General features: G+C 41.3%; 1 protein-coding gene across 1 annotated transcript in view; it reads left to right on the top strand.

The window, feature by feature from the left end:
- Positions 1–26,482, top strand: part of RUNX1 (RUNX family transcription factor 1) — a 150,500-nt gene that overhangs the window by 33,029 nt on the left and 90,989 nt on the right. The window contains exon 3 of the mRNA XM_075334994.1: positions 17,924–18,028. Within this exon, the coding sequence (XP_075191109.1) occupies positions 17,924–18,028 (105 nt within the window). The remainder of the gene's footprint in view (positions 1–17,923; positions 18,029–26,482) is intronic.

Here is a 26,482-nt window from a genome sequence, read left to right on the forward strand (position 1 = left end):
TGAAGGAAACAAAAGGCCTGTAAAAGCCAAACAGTGCAGAATTCTTAATGGAACCCAATTGTAATAATGTTTTTTAACCCCAAATTAATGCATTTAAGTAAAAAAAAAAAAATGATCACCTAAGATGGAAAATCCCTTTAAGTTCAGTAGTAGGGTTCATTTCTATTACAACCAGCACACTGGAAGCTGTCAGTAGTAGTGTTCCCTCCCGTCTCCTGTGTCCGGGCCTGACATTGTGCGTTTATTTAGTTTTGGAATCTGGCAAATCTTCTGGTATTTGGACAATAGGAAGTTCAATGACTTCCAGTAGGAAATAGCAGAGTGCTTAATACCGCCATTAGGACTACAGTATATTTGCGTCTTTAATAATTTCCTTCCAAGATTATTTTTCTTGGTAATGGACCGGGGCGGGGTCATTCCCCGGAGTCTTAGAATATTAGGCGGCCGCCGATTCCTGTTCCGCTAGAAAGTTCTCCAGTTCTACAGATGTTCTCTTTGTTTTTTGTTCTTTTTATGCTGTTTTGTATTTTTACATATATATATATACATACATATTTTACATATACAGGCACAAAATTTTGCACACTCACACGTCTGGACCCCGAGAGTGTCACAGGCTATGTTGTAAGGCGAAATTTTAACCCCGCGCATTCCAATTTTACTAATCAATTTTGCCCCTATCTACATAATGGGGAAAAAGTGAAACGAAAAGTGTATCTGCACCGTCACATTTACAATCACAAAATTTTGCACAGACGCCTCATGCGACCCATGGAACGTCGTAGACTATGTTTCAACAGGAAAATGTAACCCCGCGCTTTACAGTTACTCTCCAAAAAACATGGCTCCATTAAAGTAAATGGAGCCTGGAACTACAGGTTATTAGTAGGAGCTGTGATTGGTTGCTATAGGAACAAAAGACATTCATACGGTAGTATAAGAAGCTTATATGTGAGGTAATAAGATGTCAGTGGGGAGATGGATAGACAGACAGACAGAGACAAACTGTGAAAGAGACAGACAGAGACAAACTGTGAAAGAGACAGACAAACTGTGAAAGAGACAGACGGGAAAAGAGACAAACGGGGAAAGAGACAGACGGGGAAAGAGACAGACGGGGAAAGAGACAGACGGGGAAAGAGACAGACAGACAGGCAGACAGGGACAAAGACAGGCAGACAGGGACAAAGACAGGCAGACAGGGACAGAGACAGGCAGACAGGGACAGAGACAAACTGTGAAAGAGACAGACAGAGACAAACTGTGAAAGAGACAGACAAACTGTGAAAGAGACAGACGGGAAAAGAGACAGACGGGGAAAGAGACAGACAGACAGGCAGACAGGGACAGAGACAGGCAGACAGGGACAGAGACAGACGGGGAAAGAGACAGATGGGGAAAGAGACAGACCTGGAAAGAGACAGACGGAGCACATTACTTGGCCAATTTAGTTAAATCTGTGTGGAATATCTGTGGTGTTGAAATATATGTTGTGAAATGCTTCTATTAGCTTAGTTTTTGCCTTTTAATAATTACATTTCTATCTATTTGTTTTGTGGTTTTTGTGTGCAGAATATATTTTTGTTAATACATTCTATTTTGTTAACAACAGTTATTAACCCGGGCGAAGCCGGGTAGTACAGCTAGTATATATATAACAGTATATATATATATATTATTTATTATATATATATATATATACACATATATATATATATATATATATATATATATATATATATATATATATATATACATATATATATATATATATATATATATATATATATATATATTACACATATTATTTATTATATATGTTAGTTATGTTACACTGTACAGTATATATATATATACATATATATATACACATACATATTTTATTTTTTTTTATTTATGTATTTTTATGCATTTTTCTGTATTTTTTTTAATGTTTATTTATTTAGTGTTACATTTTTAATTTGTTGTATTGCATCCCTCCAGTTTGTCCAGGGTGTAAGCGGTTAATCGATTCACCTGTTACCCGGCCAGATTACATTTAGATTAGCAGTAACTGAGACCTATGTAATCTATACATTTCTATATATTTAAAGTGGTATCCGTGACATTCGCATTCCTCGGTTGCTCCTGAGTTTTTAGCCCAGGATTTGGCAGCGTGTGTCTCGCCAGCTGTTGTTGGACTACAAGGCCCAGCGTCACGGGTTCAAGATGACAAAATTACACACAATCATCACCCAGATTTGGAGAGGTTTTACAAAATTTGACTCTAGTCCCCATCTGTTCTGCAGAGTTAGAATATTCCGTACATGATGGCTGCAACCAATCACTTCACCGGCCACATGTATGATGAGTATGCTGAGGCCAGTGATTGCCTGCAGCGGTCACTTCAACTGGATTGGCAGGGACCACCAAACTTCACCAATTTATCAATTTTAGATCCTAAAGCTTGACTACTCCTTTAAAAAAAACAAAACAATTGCATTTCTTTCCTTTAATCTGACAATTGAAATTCCAAAAAGTCCGATAATCCATTTGTGGCACTAAAAGACTCGGAATATTTCATTTTTCGGGTGCCCCGGCTTCCTGTGGAATCTTTTAAGCCAGGTTTCATTTACTTTTTTCTGATAATCCAGAAAATCTCATAATCTGGAATTTATCAAGTCACTTTCATTCTGGGTTAAAAGGATTTCACTGTGTGTGCGCAGCGCAGATTAAGTATTTAGTTGCTGAAATTTCTGCACCATTTCTAAATCTCTTCGCAGGAAAAAAGCAGAGCAAAAGCGCATGTTTTTGCCGCTTTTGATGATTTTTTTTAATGTGTTGTGTCTCTTGTTTTATGATTTTGATGCGTTTTTGCCTCTTGTTTTATGATTTTGATGCGTTTTTGCCTCTTTTTACCGTTTTTTTGATGGGGGTTTTTATGCGGTTTTCCCACATTTTTTATGCTTTTTTTATGCTTTTTTGCCACTTTTTTATGCTTTTATTACCTGTTTTTGCCTCTTTTTTATGCTTTTTAATTCGCTGCTTTTTTAAATATGTTTTTAATGCTTTTTTTACCGTTTTTGCCTTTTTTTTATGCTTTTTTGATGCTTTTTACATGTTTTTGCTGCTTTTTGATGGGGGTTTTATGCATTTTTGCCACATTTTTGATGATTTTTTTAATCCCTACTTGATGTGTTTTTTCCACTTTTTGATGCTTTTTTTACACATTTTTTCTTTGCTTTTGATGCTTTTTTGATACGACTCTGCATGTATTTGTGATCATTCTTTTTATGATCTTTTGACCTTTTTTGATGTTTTTAATGCGTTTTTGCTATTTTTGTGTTTTTGACGCTTTTTTATGCTATTTTGATGCATTTTTGCTGCGTTTTTGATGGGTTCTTATGCGGATTTGCTACTTTTTTATGTGTTTTTGCCGCATTTTTGTTGCTTTAATGTGTTTTTGAATGCTGTTTTTAGATGTTTTCTTGCATCCTTTTTATGATTTTTTTATGCGTTTTTGCATGCGCTTTTGATGTTTTTTGTATTCTCTTTGAGGCTTTTTTTATGCGTTTTTGATGGGGTTTTTATGTGTTTTTGCCACTTTTTTATTCATTTTTGCCACTTTTTTTATACAATTTTATGCATTTTTGCATGCATTTTTCAAGTTGAATTCAATGGGTAAAAAAAAAACAAAAACAAAAAAAAACACTGAAAGAGTTGCAGATTATTTCCTACATCAAATCTGCAAGGAATAAAAGGCAATAGTCCACGAGACTTCAGGATTCTCAATGACTTTGCTGACATTAGGATTTGCTGCAGTTTTCAAAAACACATTGAAAACAATGTGATAAAAACGCATGTGTGTACAAGGCCTAAATGATGACATGGCTGTGTAAGGCCAGAGTTGCTAGATGGGTTTTCCCTTAAGGCTAGGGTTTTTCCTTCAATATTCCCCCCCCCCCCCATCCCATTGCAGAATATGGGGCTATTTGCATTATGGCTCTGTTAGGTATTTTAATAGATACCATAAGCTTTACAGGCGGCTCCTGCCGGGGCGGGGGGGACTGGGCTGATTTTGTCGGAGTGTAAAATATAAATCTTCACTTTGAAACTCACATCTAAAATAAAAATAAGAAATCCTCCCCCCGTTATATTAATACCAGTGCGCAGAGCCGTCCTGCTGCGGAGCACAGATCTGGAGGTGCGTGCTTCGTATGCTGCTTCGGGGGGGAGTAGTGTCCTGATTCTGGCTGATTTCCAGATCTACAACCGTTTATATCACGTTCATCAGACTACTGGCAGAACCTGCTCGTCTTGTCCCGGACCACCCGACTGCCGAGTAACCTGTTCACTGCCAGGAAGACGCAATCCCCCAAAATAAAGATTCTCAGCATTTATGGCAGATTATTCAGATATTTATTCTTTTTTTTTTTTCTTTTTTTGTTCTTTTTACGTTTAGTGTTTACTGGTATTTGGTTTTTTTTCTCAATGATCTCCATTTCATTTCAGAAAGTGAACTGCTGTATAAACCAAATTTTTACAGTATGTTAAATGTATTTTTAAAATCTTTTACTCAGCAATAAACTGACTCACACCCTGCCTTTTTTATTGAAAAATCTAATAAGCAAGTGCAAAGGTCATTGTGAAAGGAGGGGGAGGAGGTGAGCTGTGACATCACCTATTGAATGGTGGATCATGTGTTATCTACTGTATATAGAGGTGTTATCAGTCATTATACAGGAGGGGGAGGAGGTGAACTGTGATACTACCTATTGAATGGTGGATCCTGTGTTATCTACTGTATATAGAGGTGTTATCAGTCATTATACAGGAGGGGGAGGAGGTGAACTGTGATATCACCTATTGAATGGTGGATCATGTGTTGTCTACTGTATATAGAGGTATTAGCAGTCATTATACAGGAGGAGGAGGAGGTGAACTGTGATATCACCTATTGAATAGTGGATCATGTGTTATCTACTGTATATAGAGGTGTTATCAGTCATTGTACAGAAGGGGGAGGAGGTGAGCTGTGACATCACCTATTGAACGGTGGATCCTATCTACTGTATGTAGAGGTATTATCAGTCATTGTACAGGAGGAGGAGGTGAGCTGTGATATCATCTATTGTGAATGGTGGATCCTGTGTTATCTACTGTATATAAAGGTATTAGCAGTCATTATACAGGAGAGGGAGGAGGTGAACTGTGATATCACCTATTGAATGGTGGATCATGTGTTATCTACCGTATATAGAGGTGTTATCAGTCATTGTACAGAAGGGGGGGAGGTGAGCTGTGACATCACCTATTGGGAATGTTGGATTCTGCGTTATCTGTTATGATTCAGGGACCGAGGAGGATCAAAAAATGCGGAATCTCAAATGGTAACAGAGTGGCTGGAACCTTAACGGATTGCAGACCTAATCCTGACACACAAGTAGAAGTAGCCGTGGGACGAGCGTACGATGATCTAGTCATCTCGACACAGCCGGAGAACTAAATATTCTCACATATAGAGATATAGGAAAGCTAATCTTCCTCGGAGTAGTCCCCAAAGATAGATAGATAGCCCCCCACATATAAAGGCTACGGTGATATAGAAAAACACAATACAAAGCTAGAAAAGACAGATTCAGCAAAGTTGAGGCCCAAACTATCTTTATAGGAAAGGATAGAAAAAAGCAACTATCTGCTGCCGTAAAAACCCTAATATATACCAGCACTTCTGATATGGAAAAATCCTGAGGTCACACAACCTCTCCCCCACTGTATCAGAACTCAAATGTTACTGGGATCCAAAAACACTTATACAGATGAGGGACTGAATTAATACCCAAACCCAATACCTTGCAGAATCATGTAGCTAAGTATACACACACTCCCAGCAGGGAATGATCCCATTCCACCAAGAACTCCACACAGACAAAAGAGGAATCATGCCTTAGTATTAAAGCAGAAAAAAACAAGAAGAAAGTGGAAAACAAACAGCAGAGGTACAAAGACCACTTATCTGAGAGAAGTTCTGGTAGAGAGAAGGGCTGGTTACAGAATGTCCTTAACACACAGGAGCAATTGAGCACCTGCAAGTAACAAGAGAAAACTACTCAGTTATATAGTCCCAATCTGACCCTGATTGCCAGTCCTCTACAGGTGTGTGACTTTCATTCCACAAATCAACTGCACCGCCAGTACTGATCACAAGAGGGAGCCCCAAACTGGAAAACGTATTCACAACAGTTATCTACTGTATATAGAGGTATTATCAGACATTGTACAGGAGTAGGAGGTGAGCTGTGACATCACCTATTGTGAATGGTTAATTCTGTGTCATCTACTGTATACAGAGGTATTGTCAGTCATTGCACAGGAGGAGGAGGTGAGCTGTGACATCACCTATTGTGAATGGTGGAGTCTGTGTTATCTTCTGGATATAGAGGTGTTATCAGTAATTGTACAGGAGGGTGAGGAGGTGAGCTGTGACATTACCTATTGTGAATGGTGGAGCCTGTGTTATCTACCGAATATAGAAGTATCAGTCATTGTACAGTAGGGGGAGGAGGTGAGTTGTGATATCACCAATTGTGTATGGTGGATCCTGTGTTATGTACTGTATGTAAAGGTGTTACATACATTTAATGTTGTGGCGGGAAGCGGTAATATTTATGTAAAAAGATGGTCTCATTTTGGAAATACATTATTGAGGATCTTGTTGGGGGCCTTTGAATCCGTCATCGTGCTGTGCTCCCGGGACTCTGGTCTGTTACCAGAATATATGTACAAAGAATAAGTATGCTTCGTGCAATGCATCTCTTTACCTGCGGAGGCGCTGTAGGGGAACACAGCAGTCAGTGACAGGCTTCCTCACAGTATCAGTAGGGTCCCACTATCCCGATATCACTGATCAGGTTTGTGACGAGGACCCTTCTATCAGACAATGGAGGCAGAAGGATAAAGCTGTGAATTCCCCTCCGCACAGCGATCTGCGGTGTCACAGACTCCTGAAGACATTTTCGTGGTTAATTGTAATATTTCTGCTTTTTGTTGGTGTTCAGTGTAAAAACCACATCTTTCCGTGGTTAGCCACACTGGGTATACAGTCTGCCCGGCCTGTGATGGCTGTGTGCGGCCGCTGCACTGTATACCAAGGGGAACACCTCTGCCCCGGCCGCTCATGTGTGAGAAGGAACACATTACCCTAATATTTACCATGCTGGATAGCAGAGAGGTGTGGAATACTCTCCTGGCTCCAAACTTAAAAACATGTCTTCTCTCTGATCCCTGTTCAATCCAGGTCTTCTTTCAAGACAGTGCCATACCTGTCCACACACCTGTGCCCCTCCTTGTGAAAGGAAGGGAAGAAGGTGAGCTGTGACATCACCTATTGTGACTGATGGATCCTGTGTTATCTACTGTATATAGAGGTGTTATCAGTCATTGTACAGGAGGGGAGGAGGTGAGCTGTGACATCACCTATTGTGACTGATGGATCCTGTGTTATCTACTGTATATAGAGGTGTTATCAGTCATTGTACAGGAGGGGAGGAGGTGAGCTGTGACATCACCTATTGTGACTGATGGATCCTGTGTTATCTACTGTATATAGAGGTGTTATCAGTCATTGTACAGGAGGAGGAGGTGAGCTGTGACATCACCTATTGTGACTGATGGATCCTGTGTTATCTACTGTATATAGAGGTGTTATCAGTCATTGTACAGGAGGGGAGGAGGTGAGCTGTGACATCACCTATTGTGACTGATGGATCCTGTGTTATCTACTGTATATAGAGGTGTTATCAGTCATTGTACAGGAGGAGGAGGAGGTGAGCTGGGACATCACCTATTGTGAATGGTGGATCCTGTGTTAACTACTGTATATAGAGGTGTTATCAGTCACTCTACAGGAAGTGGAGGAGGTGAGCTGTGACATAACCTATTGTGAATGGTGAATCCTGTGTTATCTATTGTTTATAGAGGTGTTATCAGTCATTGTAAAGGAGCAGGAGGTGAACTATGACATCACCTATTGTGAATGATGGATCCTGTGTTATCTACTGTATATAGACGTGTTATCAGTCATTGTACAGGAGGAGGAGGAGGTGAGCTGTGACATCACCTATTGTGAATGGGGGATCCTGTGATATCTACTGTGTATATATATATATATATATATATATATATTCTGTCAAGACAGTGCCACACCTGTCCACAGATCGGGTGCAGTATTACAGCCCAGCCACATTCACTTCAATGGAGCTGAGTTGCAATACCAAACTAAACCTGTGGTCAGGAGTGGCGCTGTTTTGGAAAAAACAGATTTTTTTTAGAACCCTTTAAAGGTTGGTCACTAGATATGAGCAAGCCAGCTTTCATGGCAGTTTCTGTGGCCGCTGGACATGATGCACTTTGCCGATACTGTACATCTACTGGATGCGGAAATTCTGGGTAGCTGCTGGCTGATATTTTTAGGCTTGGGGGCATCCAATAACTATGAGTATCCCCAGCCTGAGAATAGCAGCCCCCAGCTGTTGGGCTTCATCTGTGCTAGGTATCAAAATATGTGGGGATCCTACACCAATTTTATTTAATTTACAATACAATATAGACCCGCCTACTGGTGTATGTGATTGGTTGCAGTCAGACATGCTGTCACACATGATGGGGGATCATCTGACTGCAACCAATCACAGATGCCTGTGGGCGGGGGAAGCAGTGCATATTCAATTAAGGTAATGAGCCGCCCAGGCAGTGTGACTGCCGCCCCGGTGATTCGGTAAGTATGAAGTATGAAGCTCTTGCTCCTACCCCATTGCATCGGATTCTGGTCCCCATGGGGCCCGGAATCTGGACAGATACCAGGGATCATCCCTCGCCGACCCCAAATCAGCGGGGGATTGAAATGCCAGCCCTCCAAAATGCAGGGACAAAACACAAAAAGAATTGACATGCGGCGTCTTTACAAACGCAGTAAAAAAAAGCTGCACTGTGCTGCCAGCAAAATAGAAATCTCATAGACTTTGCTGGGGGAAGCAAATGCATATATTTGGGTGCATCTTTGTGACCTCAAAAATGCAATACAAGATGCAGTGTGTGAACATAGCCTAAAGCTTTAAGAAAAAGCTGCAAAAACAATGTGTGTGAACAAGTCCTTATACATTCTGTGGAGAGGGAAGGATAGGGGTAGTGTGAATATTTGCCAAATTTACATATACTTTTTTCTATTTTTTTTTTAATTATTATTATTATATTTTTATTTTTTATTTTTTTTTTATCTGCAGTATTAGGCAAACTTCCATATATTTTTTTTTATTATTCGTATTAATATATATTATTTTATTTACTTTTTTTTTTTTTTTAAACTGTAGTATTAGGCAAACTTTTATATATTTTTTTATTATTAGTATTATTATATATTATTTACTTATTTTTTTTATTTTTATTTTTTTTAAACTGTAGTATTAGGCAAACTTCCATATTTTTTTATTATTAGTATTATTATATATTATATTATTTACTTAGTTTTTTTATTTTTTTTTTTAAACTGTAGTATTAGGCAAAATTTCATATTTTTTTTATTATTAGTATTATTATATATTATATTATTTACTTATTTTATTTTTTTTTTAAACTGTAGTATTAGTCAAACTTCCATATTTTTTTTTTTATTAGTATTATTATATTCTTTTTTAATTTACTTATTTTTTATTTATTTTTTTAAACTGCAGTATTAGGCAAACTTCCATATATTTTTTTATTATTAGTTTTATTATATATTTTTTTATTTATTTATTTTTTAAACTGCAGTATTAGGCAAACTTCCATATATTTTTTTTTATTATTATGTATTTTTTATTTACTTATTTTTTTTATATTTTGTTTTTAAACTGTAGTATTAGGCAACCTTCCATAGATTTTTTTTTATATCATTATTAGTTTTATTATATATATTTTTTATTTACTTTTTTTTTTTAAACTGCAGTATTAGGCAAACTTCCATATCTACGGTATTTTTTTTTGTTATTAGTTTTATTATATATTTTTTTATTTACTTTTTTTTATTTTTTTTTTAAACTGCAGTATTAGGCAAACTTCCATATATTTTTTTTATTATTAGTTTTATTATATATATTTTTTATTTACTTATTTTTTTTTATTTTTTTTTTTAAATTGCAGTATTAGGCAAACTTCCATATATTTTTTTTATTATTAGTTTTATTATATATTTTTTTACTTATTTTTTTTTTTTAAACTGCAGTATTAGGCAAACTTCCATATATTTTTTTTTTATTATTATGTATTTTTTATTTACTTATTTTTTTTTATATTTTGTTTTTAAACTGTAGTATTAGGCAACCTTCCATAGATTTTTTTTATATCATTATTAGTTTTATTATATATATTTTTTATTTACTTTTTTTTTTTAAACTGCAGTATTAGGCAAACTTCCATATCTATTTTTTTTTGTTATTAGTTTTATTATATATTTTTTTTATTTACTTTTTTTTTTATTTTTTTTTTAAACTGCAGTATTAGGCAAACTTCCATATATTTTTTTTATTATTAGTTTTATTATATATATTTTTTATTTACTTATTTTTTTTATTTTTTTTTTTTAAATTGCAGTATTAGGCAAACTTCCATATATTTTTTTTATTATTAGTTTTATTATATATTTTTTTATTTACTTTTTTTTTTATTTTTAAACTGCAGTACTAATAGTATGAATTAAAAACTTATTGTCCTTTACTAAATATAAAGAGACCCGACGTCATTGCTGTAGCGCTGAAGGGGATCCGTCCGCTGTCTTTTGCTGGAGGGAATGTAAGGTGGATGTGAGCTGCACACAAACACTTATCGGATCCACTGATCCCCTCGTTATTTATTTAAAGCAAAACGCACAAATCAAGGTCAGAAATAACTTTAAAAACCTCTCCGTTGCAATCCTGGCGTCATTGCCGAGGGCAGAATTCTCTTATAAGACACGAAAGCTTACAATAGATTGTATGGTATAAATGAGGAATGGCTGCGAGGACGCACGTTCCTCTATAGCTCTGCCTTTCAGATGGTGAGAAAGTGTCCACCTGCTGCTTCCGGGCTGTGAAACGCGTCTAAAGACATGGGGATGTCCTAGCTGGAGAGCAGGGAAATGTGACATTGACTGATCGATATCCATAATGTCCCGCAGACAAGAATATTGCAGCAAATCCTTAGGATTTATTATACATGTCTTATCGGTGATCCCAAAGAGAACGTTCCAGCTGTAGACCTGAATTTGATGGGTGTCACCTACCACAATGGTGGTGCATAAAAGTGTACACAGAGAATAGGGGCACTCTGACCCTTGTTCACCAGACCCCTTGTATGAGAGCTGTGGTGCCGCCATGACTCCCTTGTGGGCTAAACTTGCTTTTCCAGTAAAGAGAAGGGCTTTGGACTAGTTAAAGGGGTTGGCAAAGCTTTAGATATTGATGACCTAATCCTAGAATAGTGCATCAATATTTAAGTCCTTGTGTGACACCAGGGCGTAGAGATGCTCAGTGTGTGCACAATACAGAGGTATCAACGGAAGTGGTAGGAAGGCTGTGGTGATAGGTGAGTTGCAGGAGGTGTCCTCTCTCCTTAAGTCTGTGCCATGCGCTCCCTAAAGTCCCTCTACAGGTTCTTTCACCCCATCGCCGATCACGTGCCAAGGTCCTCACTTGCCCTGAACTCACCCTGGCTAGTGAGAAGGCCTTCAAGAACACTAGTCTCACCACTGCAATAATACAACACAAGATAAGGGAGACAAACTGGATAAAATAGACACAAAAAGGAAAATACGCAAAGCTCCTCCAATGCAGCTAAACACCACAGCTGCAATTGTCACAACTACTCAGCTTCTTCCAGAGACAGGCTCCTTCCAAAGTGGTCAGCATGGAATTGAGAATCTATACCCAGAAAATCTATACCCGGCGTCAAATTGTAAGACACATGACTTTTTATAGTGAAGGGCATTGGTCATAAAAAGCTGCACCTGAGATTAGGGCTACAAAGGACAGCCAGATAGGAAAGGGTCCTTAACCCCTACAGCAGTAAAAAAAAAAATAGATTCACTCAAACACAAGTTGTAGATCTGCGAACAATAAGGACCTTCTGGTCCCAAACTCGCCAGCGGTCTCCCGAGACCTGGACACACTCATGACACCTGGACAACCCCTTAAACCAGTCCCCAGCCCTCCTCTTTACTAGAGGAGCAAGTTTAACCTACAAGAGAGTCATGATCCTTGTCATCAATATTGGTCTACAGACCAAGAACCGCACATCTCCGTAGACTATGTGGTGGTCGTTCTCAGGGACTGAAGCTCAGATCACTCTCAGTTGAACCCCTTTTTGGAAGAATACTCACCCAAAAATAAAAAGCGACCAAATATCACCCATAGTAATCAGTAGTGATCACTGATGAAACAAGGTAACAAGCGCTGGATTCTTTTGCAGCACCTCCGCAGGTGAAAATGAGAATTACATGTGTGTAACATGTGGACATGCTTGGTCCTTTAGTGTGAGAGACGCTCCTCATAGCAGATCTCCACCCTAATTCATAGAGGACTAAAATAAAGGACACCCCCTATTAATATTAACAGAATATCTAAACCAGGAAACTTCTTAAAGGCTTTGTGCACACTAAGAAACTCTCCAGATTTTCCTCAAAGCCATAATACTCCTAAAAAAACAGGTCCCAAAAACTCCTAAAAAAACTAAGTGTCTATAGAGCTCTGGGGTTGCTACTTAGGTCTAGCCCTCAATCGGGAACTCAGAGACTTAAAGGAATATCCTATATTACTTAGTTTTGAGTCAGAGGCGGAGACATGCAAATGAACTATAAAAAAACACCATAAAAGGAAATCATGCTCCGCCCCCTGCAGAAGGAAGAACACAATGTATCAGTGTGTAACCGGAGTATAGAAATATTTCACAGCACAATGCCTCTTTGGCCACCGCTGTGGATTCCACGCCCTTGTTTTCTTTTGTTTATGGATAAATATAGTCTGTCCTATTATAAATCTTTTTTTTTTTTCACATTGATGACAATAAAAATAGTTTCCGCATGTAAAGGATGACACCGTAAGAACCTTCACATCTGCACTCATTCATCACGAGCAAAGCGGCTCCGGTCAGACAGGTTTGACACATTCAGGTCTATTATTGCGTAAAACTGTTTTTGATTCTATCTTCAGTTTCGTAAAGGTGATGCCTGGCTTTAGAAAGCAGGTCAACCAATATTTTCCCTGGACCCTGGTCAGGAGGCCACGTCAGGAGACCACGGCCTCCTACCAGCCGAAATAATTATATTTTTATATTGTATGGCTGACAAAACATCGAGTTCAACTGTGGGATGGATAAAGGGAATGGGAATAGGTCGGTTCTTCGGATTTGTAGATGTGGTGTGCAATCATTGTTATGGTAAGACGCCTACTAATCCAAAAAGGCGCCAGGGATGCGATGCAGGAGGCGGTTTGCCGAGCTCCTGTTCAACGGCGACGCACGTTTCGTGGCTGTTTGACTAAGGTCCTGCAAATCCATTCGTTCATCTTTACATAAAGCATATTGTAAAGTTATAGATGTCTCTGTTCTCTTCAGTTTTGCTGCGTAGACTGGGCACTTAAAGTTTTTGTCCGGTCAAGAAAAGCACAGGAAGTGGAGACATCACCAGACCGCTGCGACCTGTGATTGGCGGCAGCAAACAATTAACTCTGAACAATGTGTCATCAGATTACTAGATTTTTCTCTTTTCTCTGTGACAAGCACTTTAAGTATATTGTTGGGAATTCAAGTCTTTATCGGGGCCACATTGGGGCATATGAAGATCATAGAGAGCCAGGAAGGAGATCCATTAACGATCAGTGCCACCCCACCTCCTCCGGTAGACTCAGGTCCACCTAGATTCATTGTAGCCCGATCCAGGGTAAGGAAATCGAACAGTAAGTAAATACGTCACCAGACCGCTGCGACCTGTGATTGGCAGCAGCAAACAAGTTAATAGGGGCAACAATGGGTTATATGTACATAATAGAGAGCAATGAAGGAGATCTATTAACGATCAGTGCCCCCCCCACCCCCTCCACCCCACCTCCTCCGGTACACTTGGGTCCGACTAGATTCAGTGCAGCCCGGTCTAGGATAAGGAACCTGAACAGTAAATAGAGACATCACCAGACCACTGTGACCTGTGATTGGCAGCAGCAAACAAGTTAATAGAGGTCACATTGGGTCATATGTACATAATAGAGAGCCTGGAAGGAGATCCTTTAACTATCAGTGCCCTCCTACCTGCTCAGGTAGACTCTGGTGCGAGTCCTCTATGTGAATATCTACCGTATCAAACAGAATAGACTAATTGATACCCACCTACCGCCTTCCACCTGGATCCAGTGAAGCCCGATCCAGGGTCAGGAAGCGGCACCCGCCGGACCACTGCGACCTGTGATTGGCCGCAGCAGACAAGTTATTAGGGGCCTATGTACATCATAGAGCACCATGAAGGAGATTCATTAACGATCAATGCTCCCCACCTCCTCCGGTAGACTCAGGTTCCAGTTCTCTATGTGAATATCTATAAATCAGAATAGACTAATTGATACTCACCTTCCGGCATTCACCTGGATCCAGTGCAGGCCTACCCAAGGTAAGGAACCGGCACAGGAAATGGAAATATCACCAGACCACTGCGCCTTGTGATTGACTGCAGCGAGCAAGTTATTAGGGGCCACATCGGGGCATATGAACATCATAGACAGCCAGGAAGGAAATCCATTAGCAATCATTGCCCCCCCCCCACCTCCTCCTCCGGTAGACTCAGGTCAGAGTTCTCTATGTGAATATCTATAAAACAGAATAGACTAATTGATACTAACATTCTGGCATCCACCTGGATCCAGGGTAAGGAACCGGACGTGGAGACGTCACCAGACCGCTGCAACCTGTGATTAGCTGCAGCGAGCCACATTGGGACATATATACATTATAGAGAGCCATGAAGGAGATCCATTAGCGATCGGTGCCCCCCACCTCTTCCGGTAGACTCAGGTCCGAGTCGTCTATGTGAATTTCCGCCATATAATACTCCATTTTCCCTATATTGGCCACTGCAGAGAATATTAGCAGTCGGCAGGATCTTTTAGCCTCAGGACTAGTGTTGAGCGGACCCGAACTGTAAAAATCCGGATCCGCGTGGTTTCAGCGTCCGATCCGGGTCCGACCCGGACGCGGGAATCCGGCTTCACGATCCGGATCCGGGATATTTCTCTCTCTCTCTTTTCCCGGATCCGCTCCCCATTCACATACATGGGTCCGGATTCCAGATCGGATCCGGACTTCTTTTCCAACCCGCGACGGATCCGCCGGACCTGGATTATTAGAAATCCGCTCAACTCTACTCAGGACCACCCATTTAATGCTTCTCCTTCCGCCGGGTGTCAGATATCTTTTATCAGAAGGTGTTTTATTATCATTTCTGTGGAAATCTGGATCCTGTCCTTCACTTCTCTGCGTTCAATTGTTTGCTCTTCATGGGAAATGGGAGCAGTTTGGTGCTAAAGTCCTTACACCCCTTTCTACAAACACGGACGTAATGTAAATATTTAGGATTCGCACAGATATTGGGCATTTTCTAAATAAGCTTTAATGATTGCATTGGCGCGCTGCCACAGAGGAGGGGCGCCAGACGCTTATCCTCTACAGTTCTCTCACCTCCACCCAGCATATTCTGCAGGAGATTGTATTACCCGGAGCATGTCAGCAGCAGATATCTCAGGTCACCACTGTCCTCTGACACCGCCGGTCACACACAACTGCTGGCCCTTCCATTTCATTATCTACAATCAGTTACTCCCATGCATGGGGGTTGTAGTCCAGCTTCTCAAACTGATGTATGGCAGCCCCACCCTTCCAAAATAAAAAAGAGGAGTGAGGGTGGTGGGTATATAACTCCATAAGCTAAAACAGTCAGAGGACAGCATATACATAGATTTGCATTGGAGCTGTATACACAAAACGAGGAGATTCCTAATGCAGAATATTTACAAGGTTCATATATATATATATATATATATATATATATATATATATATATATATATATATATATATATTTATTTATACATTTATTGTATTTATTTTATTTATATATTTATTTTATTTATTTATTTTATTTTTATTTTATTTTTATTTTTATTTTTTATTTATTTATTTTTTGCAAAATTATCCATACCCTTTACTTTCTTGCACCTTTAAAACAAAAATCAGCTGCGTGCCTTTGATCAGCTATTGCAACTCTTATTGGATTAGATTCCACCTCAGGCTACCTTCTTACTAATGTGATGTTTGCATTTTTATAAAGGCAATCATAGTGATATAACCAGCCCGGGTGCATGTATAATTGGTACGTTAATCTAGAATTACTTGTGTAGGTGCGTCCAAATCTGCCCATGGCCAAAGTTCAATTACAAGTTAAACAGACGCTTGTATATAAACTACAATAAGAGAGACTATTTGACGTCATTTTTAGGGACAGAATTTTAGTTATTTTTAATCATCATTCTGCTAGCACTATAGATGCTGGAACCTCCTTTATCTCACTCGCTAGGATGCATTGGCCCTTGAATTGAAAGCCCACCTCTCTGATATGCCTGTATGCAGTTTTGATAAGCAGGAGCAGAGAGACAAAGATGGTCTCAATTTCCTATACAGACAAAGGCCCAACCCAATTTTCTGTAGAGATAAAGACCCTCCTTCACTCCCTGTAGAAACAAAGACCTACTCCCACTTCCCATAGAGACAAAGACCCGCCCCCACTTCCTGTAGAGACAAAGACCCGCCCCCACTTCTTTTAGAGGCAAAGACCCACCCCCACTTCCTTTAGAGGCAAAGACGTGCTCCTACTTTCTGTAGAGACAAAGACCCGCCCCCACTTCCTTTAGAGGCAAAGACCCACTCCTACTTCCTTTAGAGGCAAAGACTTGCTCCTACTTCCTGTAGAGCCAAAGACCCGTCCCCACTTCCTGTAGAGACAAAGACCCGTCCCCACTTCCTGTAGAGACAAAGACCCACTTCCTGTAGAGACAAAGACTCACCTACACTTTCTGTAGAGACAAAGACCTGATCCCACTTCCTGTAGAGACAAACACTCACCCCAACTTCCTGTACAGAGCCAAAGACCCTCCTCTATTTCCTGTAAACATAAAGACCCATCTCCAAGTACTGTAGAGACAAAGATCCACCCCCACTTCCTCTAGAGAGACAAAGATCCGCCCCCACTTCCTGTGTTCAGAAAGTCTCGCCCCCAGTTCCTGTATTTAGAAAGACCTGGTCTCACTTCCTGTAAAGAAACAAAGACCTGCTCTCACTTCCTTTACAAAGTCGAAAACCTGCCCCCAATTCCTGTAGACACAAATACCCACCCTTATGGATACAAATACCCGCCCTTCTTCCTATGGATACAAATACCCACCCCCACTTCCTATAAACATAAAGAGCCGCCCCCACTTCCTATGGATACAAATACCTGCCCTTCTTCCTATGGACACAAATACCCGCCCCCACTTCCTATGGACACAAATACCCGCCCCCACTTCCTATAGACACAAATACCCGCCCCACTTCCTGTAGACACAAATACCCGCCCCACTGCCTGTAGCGAGTGTTTGTTTGTTTATTTTAAGAAAGAGGATGTAGTTTTATGAATTAAGTTATTTGCAGATTTTCTATTTACCACATTATCAAATGAGATAAAGTTATCCGAAAGATCAGTGGTTTTTTAAAAGATAAAATTCTGCCTGCAGCCACCACTAGAGGGAGCTGAATACGTACAGTCATCAATAAGCTCCCGCTAGTGGTGGAGTCGCCTTCTAATCATTGAACATTTTGCTATTTATGTTTAATTGGCCCTTTTTTTATTTCATTTAAAGGGAAAAGCTTTACACTTACCATCACAGTCTTCACCAACCCTCCTCAAGTGGCTACTTACCATCGAGCTATTAAAATCACCGTGGACGGACCTCGGGAACCAAGACGTAAGACAATTTTATATAAATTACTACATGGCATTATTTTCAATTGTAATTTTTTTTTGTGCTGTACCAATATTAAAGTAACACTCAGATAGTCAGTGCACGGCATAACACAGAGGATCTCTTTTATCTAGAGTGTACCTTTAAAATTCATATTTCTCTCTCTGTGCCCCCCCTCTATCCTTAAAGGGGTTTTCCCACTAACAAAGTTTATTCTAAAGTTAATTTTAACCGATAGATCTTGGAATAATAATAATTTCCATAATTGGATGTATTTAAAAAAAATGTTCCTGTGCTGAGATAATCTCATATATGTGTCCCTGCTGTGTACTGTGTAATGGCTGTGTCTGACCGTACAGGGACATGGTCTGATCATACCACAGCTGATTCTTTTTGTGAGGTAAATCATTTCCCTGACTGTTTTTTAAAAATGTTTTACCTCAAAGAAAGAATTATTTGCGATCACATCCTGTTCTGTCTTCTGCGTCCTCCCCTGCCCAGGAGCTGTGGTATGGTCAGGCAATGTCCCTGTACGGTCAGACACGGCCATTACACAGTACACAGCAGGGACACATATATAAGATTATCTCATCACAGGAACATTTTTTTTAAACACATCCAATTGTGGAAATGATTATTTTTCCAAGATCTATTGATTAAAATCAACTTTTTTTTATGGGAAAACCCCTTTAAGTTTATTCTTAAAGGCCCCAATATACATTAGGTATAGGTGGGATTGGCCAACAGTGTAATGTATATGAGTGCCGTCAGCCACACTGCCGATGATGTCGGGGAAGAGAAGGGTTTGGCATGTTGGGATCTGCATAACACAGAATTGCTCAGTGTTCCTGTGTATGGGGGAGTCGTTGGATTGGCCAAACGATCATTCAGCCAACAGCTCTCTAAGGTTTTTGGGGAGATAAGACTCTAAAGCTTCAGGTTGTGTATCTTTCTTCTTGGTCAAGTTTCATAGTTTCATAGTGTGTAAGGTTGAAGGTAGACTTAAGTCCATCGAGTTCAACCCTTGACCTAACCTAACATGATCAATCAAGCTTCATGTAGTGAAGGTTTTTCCGTCTACTATACATTATACTGCCTCTCTATGATGCACAGACATGTTTTAGGCCCTTTTATACTAAGGCAGAAGAAATCATCATAGGATTGCACAGGAATTCAGGCAGCTTCAGATGGAATTCCATCTTCTGTTCTAGATGGAGATAACCTGCCACTAGAGGCCTGTCAGCAGCCTAGTACCCTCTCCCCATTTAGATCTCATACAGACCCTTTTTTGCCCAACAGTGGGGCTGGCTACTCCCACCACTATTGTCCAGGCCTGGCCCACCATACACATTGGACAGTGAGATATATCGGTGGGATCGGCTGACCATCTAGGGTTCATGTGGGTCCTCCCAACTCTCCCCCGACATCATCTGCTAAATTCCATCCTTGTATCCTTTTCTTCTCCTCGGAGATTGGGGTATCTGGCAGCGGCTCCCTCATAGAGAGCACAGCGTAAGAGAATAGACTCCATTTTGTTCCTATAATGTCCATCTTGTCATATAACTAGTGATGTCATAGGGTTCAGCTAACACTGATGGTCGGGCAGTTTCACATTTCCGCTCATGCTCCTACTGCTGTTATTGGTTCATAGTTTAGAGGGGACTTTTCGTTTGTGACCCTCTATATAAAGTCATCACAGGTACTAATAAAGGAGAATTCTTTGAGTATACCATACTAAGCGTTTGTGCTGTATTAATTTCCCAAGCGCTCGTAAAAACTAATCTTATTCATTGGAGGTCAAAAGGCATAGGAGTGTATTTTGCTCAAAACCGGTACGGTAAGCGAGTGTGTAGGGAAGAGTTAAAGTGATTGATACTTAAAGGGGTTTTGTAGAGGATTGGCCGTCACTGACTGATTGGTGGACCCTTAAGGCCCCGTTACACGCAGCGACGTATCTAACGATATATCGCCGGGGTCACGGATTCCGTGACGCACAGCCGGCATCGTTAGCGACGTCGTTGTGTGTGACACCAATGAGCGGCCGCTAACGATTGAAAATACTCACCAAATCGTCCATCGTTGACACGTCGTTCATTTTCATAAAATCGTTGATTGTTGAGGATGCAGGTTGTGACACCTCGGGAACGACGAACAACAGCGTACCTGCGGCCGCCGGCAATGAGGAAGGAAGGAGGTGGGCGGGATGTTACGTCCCGCTCATCTCCGCCCCTCCGCTTCTATTGGGCGGCCACTTAGTGACGCCGCTGTGACGCCGAACGAACCACCCCCTTAAAAAGGAGGCGGTTCGCCGGCCACAGCGATGTCGCTAGGCAGGTAAGTGCGTGTGACGGCTCCTAACGATATTGTGCACCACGGGCAGCGATTTGCCCGTGACACACAAACGACGGGGGCGGGTACGCTCGCTAGCGATGTCGCTGCGTGTAAAGCCCCCTTTACTCTTCAGCAGAAACGAGGGGACAATGGCTCTTGCTGTATCACTATGGCCCTTTCTTCTGATGATCCATGGGGGTCATGAGAATCTGAACCCCACCAATCAAACATCCCCCGACCTGAATATTGCAGGATATGTATTTCAGTTTTCTCTTAGCTATACTTCATGTCTAATTTATTACTCTGAATTACCCCGCCTCGGGCTGGCACTGGCAACTTTTTCCACTGAAACGCTTGTCCACGTGCCAAGTACCGAGACACATCTATGTTTTTTCTCTATATGTATAATGTGAAGGCCTTACCCATCCAGCCGGAGAAGACAATGAGTGACTTGTTATTCCGCAGCCTAATCTACATCTGCTATTTCTGAGAACAAACAATTGTCTACCTTCTATATTTAGAAGCTAATCCTACCCATCAAAAACCATGGCCCGGTGACGGCAGGTCACAGACAAGTTGCAGGCGGGAGGGCGGCCGGGGCATCTAGAATCTATTGCTCGGTGGCTTGTTTTTTTAGATATACACAGATTATCTTGCTGCTTAGACCCTCAGCAATCAGCTCTGATCTGTGCAAGAACCTCACGGCAAGTTTTCAATTTTCCTACAGCTCCCCCGCAGGATAAATTGAGCATTACACCAATGTTTATGTTATTTCTGTAATACGTGGACAATCTAGGTCCCCCAGAGAGACAGTAGCTTGTCTTTATTCTAGCTTATAAATGAGGGTGTAAGTAATGGCAGCCCCACTGATCCCAAAGTTTCATGTGAATAGTGCAGAAGTCCAACATAGCTGTATTCGCGTCTATGTGAGCGGTACTGCGCCGGTGCAAACATAGCTATATTCACTTCTATGGGAGTGGTAGTGTTCATGCACCATCATAGTTATATTCACTTTTATGGAAGCGGTATTGCGCATGCGCCATCATAGCTATGGTCACTTCTGTGGGACAGTAGTACGCATGTGTGATGACACCCATATTCAGTCCCATGGGAGCGATAGTGCGCCTGCACAAGCATAGCTATATACACTTTTTTGGGAGTGGTAGTGTTCATCCACCAAGGCAGCTATATTCACTTCTATGGGAGTGGTAGTGTTCATGCACCATCATAGTTATATTCACTTTTATGGAAGCGGTATTGTGCATGCGCCATCATAGCTATGGTCACTTCTATGGCAGCAGTAGTGCGTACGTATTATCACACCTATATTCACTCCCATGGGATCAATAGTGAGCATGCGTGTTCATAGTTATAATCACTTTTATAGGAGTGGTAGTACGCATGCGCGATCATGGCTATATTCACTTTTATGGGAGCAATAGTGTGCATGCGCAATCATAGCTATGGTCACTTCTATGGCAGCAGTAGTGCATATGTGTTATCCTTCCTATATTCACTCTCATAAGATCAATAGTGAGCATGCGTGACCATAGTTATAATCACATTTACAGTAGCGGTAGTGTGCATGTGCCATCATAGCTATGTTCACTTCTATGGCAGCAGTAGTGTGTATGTGTGATCACACCTATATTCACTCCCATGGGATTAATAGTGAGCATGCATGACCATAGTTATAATCACTTTTATAGGCGCGGTAGTGCGCATGCGCGATCATGGCTATATTCACTTTTATGGGAGCAATAGTGCGCATGCGCAATCATAGCTATGGTCACTTCTATGGCAGCAATAGTGTGTATATGTGATCACACCTTTATTCACTCCCATGGGATTAATAGTGAGCATGCATGACCATAGTTATAATCACTTTTATAGGTGCGGTAGTGCGCATGCGCGATCATGGCTATATTCACTTTTATGGGAGTGGTAGTGCGCATGTGCAATCATAGCTATGGTAACTTATATAGCAGCAGTAGTGCATATGTGTGTTCACACCTAAATTCACTCCCATGGGATCAATAGTGAGTATGTGTGACCATAGTTCTAATCACTTTTATAGGAGCGGTAGTGCGCATGCGCCATCATAGATATGGTCACTTCTATGGCAGTAGTAGTGCGTATGTGTGATGACACCTATATTCACTCCCATGGGAGCGATAGTGCGCATGCGCAAACATAGCTATTTCCACTTCTTTGGGTGTGGTAGTGTTCATCCATGTTCATCCACCAAGGCAGCTATATTCACTTCTATGGAAGCGGTAGTGTGCATGCGCACTTTTATGGGAGCAGTAGTGCGCATGCGCGATCATGGCTATACAGTGTATTCACTTTTATGGGAACGGTAATGTACATGTGTGATCATAGCTACCGTATATTCACTTCTATAGCAGCAGTTGTGCTCATGCGTGATTATAGCTATATTCACTTCTGTTGGAGCAGTAATGCGCATGCGCAATCATAGCTTTATGCACTTTTATGGCAGCAGTAGTGGACATGTACCTTCATAGCTATATTTGCTTCTATGGGAGCGGTAGTGCACATGCACAATTATAGCCATATTCACTTCTATGGAAGCAGTAGTGAGCATGCGCGATCATATTTATATTCACTTCTATGGGGGCAGTAGCATACATACGTCACCAATGCTCCAATAGATATTGAATGAAGTTATTACTATCACTCCTCTCACACAGAGGACATGGGACTGCAACCCATCACAGTCCATGAATATATCCTAACTGGGCAAATCTGCTTTTTCATCACTTTTTGGAGAGCTGGGTGGCATGCCCTGTGCTCGAAGTAGACAATTGTCACCCAGCTTTCCCTGGAGCAGATGTAACAGCCGTATAGAATATTAATGCTCATGATGGGCTGTAGGTGCACGGTATAACGCCGCCTCCCCTGGTGGCGGTAATATATCGTAGTGTAAGGTTTAATGCGGCTGCATTTACAGCTTCTTTTACTGGGAGCGCCGCAGTAATCTTGTAATTCCCCAGACCCCACTAAAGCTTATGAAGTATTAGAGAACTTCCGTAAACTCTCTTTCCTGACTGTTTTTATTAAACACTGGTTTGGCCAAACGCCACGAGGTTCTCTGAACCTCCGTTAATCAAAACGCAGCTAATTATATTTGGGCAGGTGGTCTGCGGGCGGGGGATGGGTGGGCTAGGAGTCGCGTGAAAATCAGAGAAATAAGGGATTAATAGTGCGGCCTCTGCGGGAACAATGGAGATTACGATCCATTCATTAAGAGTGGCTAATTATTATATTATTGGGTCATCTCTTCTAATTTTGTGCCTTCCCTCTGTTATTCCTCCTGGTAATGTTTGAATAAATTCCAAATAGTGGGAGGTTTCCCTTGTCAGTGGGTGTGTCTTTGGATGATGTCAGCAATGATTGAACAGAGTGTGTAGGTGCACGCCCCATTAACAAGGGAAGATTATGCCTACATTTCCAGGAAGAATAATAGAGGGACTCAAATATCCCAAAAAAAGATGGGAGTAATGCATTATCTATCTATCTATCTGTATATATATATATATATATATATATATATATATATATATATATATATATATATATATATATCCCCCTCCTATCTATCCCTCTATCTATCTATCTATCTATATATATATATTAGCTGTTGTACCCGGCGATACCCGGGATAGTAACTAAGTGTCTCTCTGTCTCTTACCCACTCCCTCACTCTCCCTCTCTCTGTCTGCCTGCCTTCCTGTCTGTCTGTCTGTCTGTCTTTTTGTCTCTCTGTCTGTCTGTCTCTCTGTCTCTGTCTCTCTCTGTCTTTGTCTGTCTCTTTCTGTCTGTCTCTCTCTCTATCAATGTCTCTCTGCCTGTCTCTGTCTCTCTCCCTGTCTGCCTCTCTCTGTCTATCTGTTTCTCTGTCTCTCGCACTGTCTGTCTCTATCTGTCTCCCTCTCTGTCTCTCTATCTGTCTGTCTGTCTCTATCTGTCTCCCTCTCTGTCTCTCTATCTGTCTGTCTCTGTCTCTCTCTGTCTCTCCACAGAAATCATATTACCTCACACATAAGCTTCTTATACTAGGTATGTCCTTCGTTGTCTATAGCAACCACTCACATCTATTAATGACCTGTAGCTCCCAGCTCTATTGACATTAATGGAGGCAGGTTTTTTGGAGAGTAACTGTAAAGCGCAGGGTTAAATTTTTCCCTCAAAACATAGTCTATGGCTACATGCGCACGCTGCTTTTTTTTGCTGCTTTTTTGCTGCTTTTTTGGCTGCAGTTTTGTCAGCAGAACTTTCTGACATCTGACTTCCCAGCAAAGTCTATGAGAAGTCAGATTTGTCATGCGCACACTGCAGTTTATTTGTCAGCGTTTTTTTTGTCAAAAGTTTGTGACAAAAAAAATGCACCATGTTCATTCTTCCTGCGTTTTTGTCAACATTTGTCACCCATTGAAATCAATGAGGGCATCAAAAACGCAGGAAAAATGCATGTTATCAAAAGTGGTGCATTTTTACCTGCCTTTTACCTGCGTTTTTGCTAGCAAAAACGCAGGTGATTTGTCAGGAAGTGAGGTCAAGCAAGTGGTCCCGTCCCGTCCTCCATGTGTTCCCCGAAGTACCGCTGTCCCCAGGGGAGATGATGTGGAGGACGGGACTATCAGCAGCGGCAGCGAGAGGGGGATGGACATTGGCAGCTGAAAACATTGATTTTTATCTCTCTCTGCTGCCGCCGCTGATAGTCCCGTCCTCCACGTGTTCCCCGAAGTACCACTGTCCCCAGCGTGCACGCACAGGGGAGATGATGGACCCCTCTCACCGCCGCCGCCGCTGAAAGTCCCGGGCTCCACGCTCCTGCCGGCTCCACGCTCCTGCCGGCTCCACGCTCCTGCCGGCTCCACGCTCCTGCCGGCTCCACGCTGCTGCCGGCTCCACGCTCCTGCCGGCTCCACGCTGTAGCGCGATCAGCTGAGCTGTCACTGAGGTTACTCGCGGCCACCGCTGGATTCAGCGGTGGCCGCGGGTAACCTCGGTGACAGCTCAGGCTGATCGCGCGGCTGTCTCCATTAGCTGCATGGAGGTGACCGGAGCGGCGGTGTCTGCTGCTTCTCCGGTCACCTGCATGCAGCACAGCTGGATGCGACGCTGGAGCATGCTGGATTACGCCGGACATGGAGGGTTTGTCGGGGTTAATAAATTGGTAATGAGGGAATGTGTTTGTGTTTTTTATTTCTAATAAATGATTTTGTGTGTGTTTATTTACTGTAATTTACAGATTAATCATGGAGGGTGTCACATAGACGCCTGACATGATTAATCTAGGACTTATTGGCAGCTATGGGCTGCCAATAACTCCTTATTACCCCGATTTGCCAACGCACCAGGGCAAATCGGGAAGAGCCGGGTACAGTCCCAGAACAGCCGCATCTAATGGATGCGGCCATTCTGGACGGCTGCTGACTGATATTGTTAAGCTGGGGGGCTCCCCATAACGTGGAGCTCCCCATCCTGAGAATACCAGCCTTCAGCCGTATGGCTTTATCTGGCTGGCATTAAAATTGGGGGGGACCGCACGCCAGTTTTTTTTAATTATTTATTTATTTCTAATTTTTTTTTTTTTCAATTCAACAAGCCTTATGGGCTTGTTTGAACTGAAAAATACATGAAACAATTGTTGACAAAACTGCAGCCAAAAACGCACCAAAAAAGCAGCAAAAAAGCACCAAAAAAGCACCTACATTTCTTGTGACATTTCCAGGCTCTCTCTGACAAGGTGCAGTTTTGGCTGCATTTTGTGAACACGAAAAAGAAGCAGCGTGCGCATGTAGCCTAACGGGCACACACACACACACACGCGCACGCACATACACATACATACAGTTAGGTCCAGAAATATTTGGACAGTGACACAATTTTCGCGAGTTGGGCTCTGCATGCCACCACATTGGATTTGAAATGAAACCTCTACAACAGAATTCAAGTGCAGATTGTAACGTTTAATTTGAAGGTTTGAACAAAAATATCTGATAGAAATTGTAGGAATTGTCACATTTCTTTACAAACACTCCACATTTTAGGAGGTCAAAAGTAATTGTACAAATAAACCAAACCCAAACAAAATATTTT

The sequence above is a fragment of the Anomaloglossus baeobatrachus genome, chromosome 2 (assembly GCF_048569485.1).
Source record: "Anomaloglossus baeobatrachus isolate aAnoBae1 chromosome 2, aAnoBae1.hap1, whole genome shotgun sequence".
In the NCBI taxonomy this organism is placed as follows: domain Eukaryota; kingdom Metazoa; phylum Chordata; class Amphibia; order Anura; family Aromobatidae; genus Anomaloglossus; species Anomaloglossus baeobatrachus.